Here is a 6,935-nt window from a genome sequence, read left to right as displayed (position 1 = left end):
GGACTCTGTGTCTCTGTTCAGACCGTAACCACACGCAGTAGAAGTGCTCCAGAGAAGATCGTGGCTGCTGCAAGACAAAAGAGTGAGTCAGCTCCATGCTGGAGAGCTGCCCCACGTACTACGCGTCTGCCCAATCAATATGGTGTCCTGCAGATCAGATAACCAGTGGATGGATGCTCAAAGAGGTCTGAAACATGTGAATTTCAAGTGAAACATAAAGTTGCTATCAAGGATTTCACACTTTTGCGTGTTGACCCAGGAAATCATGAATCCTTATCCCCAGAACAAGCAAACCCCGATCAATCATCTCACTTTCCTGGAAAGGGTCATGCACATCATGTAGTGCGTAGTAAAAAATAAGCACAGGCCAGGGATCTGGCATCTCCATTATTAAAAGGGCAGCACGGCAGCAACTAGGCAGCCGTATTACGGTACACGCATGGTCTTCGGTTTTCGTTTGGAATGAACTTAGATCTCCACTCCAGCCGCTAAACCCGCCATGAATGATGCAACAGCATGACCAGAGCTGCAACGGCACATGCATGCATGGGTATCAGTACTACAGCTTTTTAAATTTTGAATCTGGAAGAATGAAAGATGGCATACTTTGATCAAGCCTGATGGTGGACTGGATCCGATCTTGGGAGTGCTCCTTGTAGGGTTAACTTACCACCACCATACACTACACTGGCATAATTATCACATGCAGTGCAGAGATCATCTTTCCAGGATGCAGAATCATTCATAAGCATGCTTTTGTCCATGGCACTCGGAATATTATATACCTTTTCTTCTTCATCGCCTGCCTTTTGTGCTGGCCATGGCATTGCATTATCTCTCCAGGATTTTGAGTGTCTTGGATGCCTGCTCCCTTCCTGTCACCGTCAAGAATGGAGCACGAGAAACATGCCTGCAAGGAAAAGCTTCAGGAGATGCGTACCAAAATTTTGCACCACAAACTGTGCAACATTTCCCTACCAGATTTTCGACCTATCGATTATCTTTGTTCACCTGCCCTTGCAGATTGAGATGACAAGACCACCCCACATCAGACAAAACTTCGCAAGAATGATGGCTACAAGCCTACAACTCGCAACTGTTCCAGGATGGCAAGACACTGCATTTCCTTCTCCGGTTCTCCACCACCCGTGAGTGACGATGCTATCCACATTAGCCATGAACAGACCATGCTCACTCCAGTGCATGTAAATAAACACACTAGTATCTTAAGAAGCACAGATTCAAACCCCTAATGGTGATGAAAATGTCTTGTGTGCACATAGGCCAGCATGTACCTCACCCTGTAGCAGGAGCATCAGCCAAAACCGATTGCAGTTGAACACCTGGAAAGCAAGGACAATAATGCAGACTGCACATCAGCATGACTTAAGCTGAGCTTCTTGGCCTCATTAGTAGGCAATACCACCCGTGATCCCTGTCAATGATGCTCCACGCTAGGCCTGCGGTGGACATGGTGCACAGATTGATCAAAGCAGCTACAGTGATGTACTGATGTCTGCCTCATTTCTCTGCACAGTCCTAGCTCCACTATCTTCTGATAAGCACCTGAGAGCAATGTTTTTGGGCATTTCTGATGCAAGAAAGATCAACGAGCAACTTCTTGCGCTTGTAAGCCTGCCAACAAGGTAGAGATTCTGTTTGTAGTCTCGGTGGTTTCACAAAATCCAATTTAGGGGCGTCGGTTCTCCCCGTGACTGCAGTGGATACTGTCCACAACAAGGCAAAAGCTTCACTTCACATGGTCTAACTATATGTTGTCGATAAATTGGAGGCTAAGAGGTCTGAAATGTTCCCAGCAGGCCAGCACCCCTTGCATGGTGCTCTCAGAGTTTCAGTTCATGGAACAAGGAAATCCCCAGTAACCAATTAGCTCATCTTAAGCACCTTACCCATATCGACAATGCATATATCAGCTCATGTTAGGCACCTAATATCCATATCCACAATCCACATATCAGCACTGCTGCTATGTGGAAGGTGAGGGGCTCTGTGAGACTGTGACAGCCACATACATTCATTTCAGGTAAGAACAGTTTTGATCTTGTCCAATTTTTCTTTCTTTCTTTTTATATCAGTAAGATAAGAAACACATTATAAGCATGGTATGAAGAATATCCAGTGTTTTGTACGACCAGATGAATTAATACTACACAAAAAAATTGGAGCCATCAGGATATCCACAATTAAACATTCTTCTACAGGGTGCTACAGAGGGGCAGTATAACCACATCATCATTTACCCAAGTAAGAAGCATAGGTGCTTCGGTAGTTGACTTTTCTATTAGTTAGAGGTAGTTACACACCCAAATACCTGTTAAACACTAGTGCCCACAAGCGTCAATGCTACAAAATTAGTTACTTAGCAGCTGTCCTAGATGGCAAGAAAAGATAGGTATCTTCTGTTAAGCACCTCTCCAAACATCTGGCATCACTGATGCATTAAGCACTTGAGATCACATAAATGAATCGCTCATTCCCACTTAACGCGAGTTGGTCACCAGTAATCAGGTCAAGGACTTAACTTGGAAGTTGGAATACTGAAGCACATGGAAATACAAAGCTGATAAACCTCATAAACAGGACTAGATGGACACATGCTATATGATTATATCTCAAACATATTAACAATTGCAAATAATGGTAGTTCTGTGAATCTCTGACCCAATCAAAATTTATATATCGATTTTTGAGAAACAGGCTATCATATCCTTTTTGCAGTAATCCTACCAGGAAGGGTGACTGGCCAATCAAAAGCGCTAGTTGCAAAAAAAAAAATCTTTGTTAAGCAGATTGTTAGATGACTTAGCTGAAATCTTTTATCATTACTTGAACCATTGAGTTCATCTTGTGTTGTAGATAAGACGATTAAGCATGGAAGCTACCTGCAGGGCTGCAAAGATATAGGCACAACAATGAAATGAAATGACTCAGTGACTATCTTTGACCATGTTATACGATGAAAAATCCTTCAAGCTATTTAACTAGTTACTCAGCTATTGAACAAGGATCTGCTCCGGAGGTTGTAGGGGAAGGATGGAGTGGGACGGGGCGATGATCGGGCGCGTCGGCGGCTGGGCCTAGCTAAACCGGCCATATAACATACTCATACATCCTTTCAACGCTTCCATTCACTTTGACACAACAATTGTCTGATAGGCCGGGATATCAGCATACTAACCAGTCTAACCTGCTATTTCCACACACCAAAAAAAAAGTCTAACCTGCTAGTGACCTGAGCACATCTAATTATTTTACAGAAAAGCTTTCACTAAATTCCCTCATGAGAGTGGTACTGTGTACTGCAATGGTGTTAGTTTATCAGTAATCCAATTTCAGTTCCAGTTGAAAAAGTACAAATCATGTTCATGATCAATAAAAAGTCTGCTCTGTTCTATTCATTTTTACGAGTGATGCCTTGTATTATTTTCCCACTTCATAAATTTATGGAGGAAGGTTTCTGCACCAAACATTTTTCCATAGAAAGATTTGGTGCCATGTCAGATCCAGTGGTTTCTTCTAACATTTCTCTGTTTGCAAGCCCTACTAAGACACATTATATATCAGACACACAATCACATTTGCATCATTTCCCTTTACAACAACCAATAATGTCAGGTGCATTCGCAGCTTGTCACTAACTTCTTTGAACAATCGAACAGGAAAACAGCAACAATCATCAGCAGTGCACTAAATCGAATACCATTGATGCTAAGTAGCTTGCCATTGGAGACTAACATACTGTCATCTGTTCTTAAAATCAAACACCACATTAGTAATGATCTTAAAATTAAACACTACATCTGAGATAAATTCACTCTTGCCTTCCTCATAGGGAGATTCACTACATTACAAGTCAAACAAACAAGGAAGGGAAATATCTTATCAGGCTAAAGGAAAAGCTCACAAAGCTCACGCAAAATCTTCCAGCAAGATGGCCTTCTCCACCATCTCCTCCTCCTCCTCCTTCCGGCGCTCTCCTTCTCTGGTTCCCTTGCCGCAACGCTTCTCCTGCCCCAGCTCTTCTCCGACCACAACAACCCTATCTTCCTCGTCTCCGCGCCCGACGACTACCACCTCGTCGCCGCCTCCTCCGCCACCGCCGCCGACGACCACGACCTCGTCGGCGCCGCCCTCGCTGCCGCCCCCTGCGCCAACAAGGGCGTCGGGAATGGCCCCGCGGGTGGGTCCCGCGTCCTCCACGCAGCCTCCACGAGGCGCGAGCGGGTCACCTCCCTCGTCCTCGTCCTCGTCGTCGGAGAGGAAGAGGTTGGGGAGGCGGGAGGAGACGGCCAACGCCGCAAGGGAGAAAGCCTCGGCGATGGATTCCGGCGGGAGCGCGCAGTCCTCCAGGCCGGCATCCTCCAGCCGCGGCGGCCGGATGGGGTCACCGGCGGCGATGTGCCTACCCTCCTCGGCCATTTTTTCGTGCACGGCACGTGCGCTGGCTGGAGGACTCCAGAAGTCGCTGCGCTGGGCTAGGCGGCTTGGAATTTCCTATTTGACGCTCTCTGCGTCAAACTGCCGGCGCTTCACACAGGCGAGCGACCGAGCGGCGACGCGATGGGCCGGCCCACTTACGCGTACACAGTGCACCTACTCCAGCCGGTTTTGGGAACCTTCTAGAATGTTCCCTGAACCGTTTTTTTAATCTCTTTTACCGGTTTTACTGTTTCTTTTTTGTTTTTCTGTTTTGGTTTCTTTTTCTTTTCTTTTTTCGTTCCTGTTTATTTTTTTATTTTTATTTTTCAAAGTTATTTTATCTTCTTAAAGAAAGTTCATGTTCGAAAATTGTTCTTGCTTTTAAAATATATTCGAAAATTCAACAAATGGTCCTTTTCAAAAATTATTCACAAATTCAAAAAATGGTCGGGATTTTCAAAAGATGTTCTTGTTTTCCAAAATTGTTGCTAATGTTTTTCTTCAAAATTTTCACAACTTCACAGAAACTATTCCGGTGTTAATTCTTTTTACCATTTTCAAAATTTGTTCGAAAATAGCAAAAAATGTTCATGTTTTATTTTTTCGGAGTTTTAGAAAATATCTCATTTTCATAAATTGTTCACAAGTTTTAAAAAATGATCGTGTTTTCAAATTTTGTTCAACAGTTTCAAAATATGTTCACATGTCCAAATTTTGTTTTGGAATTTGGAAAAATATTCCCATTTTCAAGATATTTTCATGATTTTCTAAATATTTCTGTTTAAAAAAACTATTTTTAAAAATCTGTTCAGAAATTTTGAAACTGTTGCGTCTCCAAATTTTGTTTTTGAAATTTTCCTGATTTTATTTTTTTCCTGAGTTTCACATGTCTCAGTTTCATAAATTGTTCACAAGTTTTAAAAAATGTTCGTGTTTTCAAATTTTGTTCAGGAGTTTCAAATTATGTTCGCGTCTCCAAATTTTGTTTTGGAACTTGGAAAGATGTTCCTGTTTCATGAAATCTTCATGTTTTCTAAAAAAAATCTTGTTTTCGAAAATGTATTTTTTTTAAAAAAAATTGTTCAGAAATTTGGAAAGTGTGGCGTCTCCAAATTTTATTTTCGAACTTTTATTTTTATTTTTAGGTGTTTTAAAAGTTTTCTCAGTTTCATAAATTGTTCACAAGTTTAAAAAAATGTTTGTGTTTTCAAATATTGTTCAAGAGTTTCTAAATATGTTCGCGTCTCCAAATTTTGTTCTCGAATTTGGAAAAATGTTCTTGTTTCATGAAATCTTCATGTTTTCTAATTTTTTTTATTTTTTTAGAAAAAATATTTTGTAAAAACTTTGTTCAGAAATTTGGAAAGTGTGGCGTCTCCAAATTTTATTTTGGAAATTTTTATTTTTTTTTTATTTTTCGGAGTTGCAAAAATTTGCTCAGTTTCATATATTGTTCACAAGTTTCAAAAAATGTTTGTGTTTTCAAATATTGTTCAGGAATTTCAAAATATGTTCGCGTCTCCAACTTTGTTTTGGAATTTGGAAAAATGTTCCCGTTTCAAGAAATCTTGATGATTTTCTAAAAACATTCTGGTTTTCGAAAATGTTTTTTTTAAATTTGTTCAGAAAATTGAAAAGTGTTGCTTGTCATAGAAGATTCCGTTTTTTGAAGAAAAAATGCTTTCGAAAATCCTAAAATAATTTGGATCTGCGCAGTATTGGTTCTTTAGCGTTGACGCAACAATATGCTCAGACAAGACAGCTAGCTGGACTGGTAGTAGAAGGTCGTCTATCGGCCCAGCCGTTGAGTTGCTTGTGTGAAACGGCGGCTCTTTGCCGCAGAGAGCGGGCTATAGGAGGAGGTCCCAGGCGGCTTAGCCAGTCTGAGGCTGAATGTGGGCTTCCAGTATCCTCCCTCCGCAAGGCGGATCCCAAGCCCAATGTTTTAGGAGAGCTGATGTCTGCGTGCGTCCAATAATCGCAAATGGGCCGGCCCACTCAAAGGCGTCCGATGTAAAATTTCATGAAAAATAAATGCGGGCGCGTGGAGTCGAAATACATACCTTACGCAACAAAAGGGATGACGGCAGCTAGTCCAGCTGACAAATGTGCTTGGCTAACACGGAGAGCTAACTTGTAAGAGCATTTGCAGTAGATTGGGAGATGTATAACGGGTGTTGTATCATTTACATAATCAAAAAGTGATTTTTACATCTTCAAAAAAGAGGCCAACTCCAACACATGATATATATTTGATGATGTAAACCTTCTACTCCAACAGATGATGTATATTTGGTGATGTAAACCTTCTACTCCAACAAATAATTTGTCGAAGACATTGCGTGCGAGGTGGAAGAAACTGACCGACGGCGGGTCGGAGCGTTGATGGGCAGCACAAAGCCCGTCTGGGGTAGGGGTGGCTGCTTCAACAGCCTCAGGACGTTTGTGCAACTGCCGGAGGACTTCGCTCACGGTGACGCAACTCCCGAGAAAAC

General features: G+C 42.0%; 1 protein-coding gene across 1 annotated transcript; it reads right to left on the bottom strand.

Moving 5' to 3' along the window:
- Window positions 1-3,709: 3,709 nt before the first annotated feature.
- LOC119301326 lies at window positions 3,710-4,520 on the bottom strand. Its single transcript, XM_037578281.1, has one exon. The coding sequence runs from the start codon at window positions 4,438-4,440 to the stop codon at window positions 3,931-3,933; it is 510 nt and encodes a 169-aa protein (XP_037434178.1). The 5' UTR covers window positions 4,441-4,520; the 3' UTR covers window positions 3,710-3,930.
- Window positions 4,521-6,935: the final 2,415 nt, after the last annotated feature.

Source organism: Triticum dicoccoides, chromosome 5A (assembly GCF_002162155.2).
Source record: "Triticum dicoccoides isolate Atlit2015 ecotype Zavitan chromosome 5A, WEW_v2.0, whole genome shotgun sequence".
NCBI classification, from domain to species: Eukaryota; Viridiplantae; Streptophyta; class Magnoliopsida; order Poales; family Poaceae; genus Triticum; species Triticum dicoccoides.
Note: the sequence above shows the minus strand (reverse complement) of the source record. Positions and strands in the feature narration are given on the sequence as shown.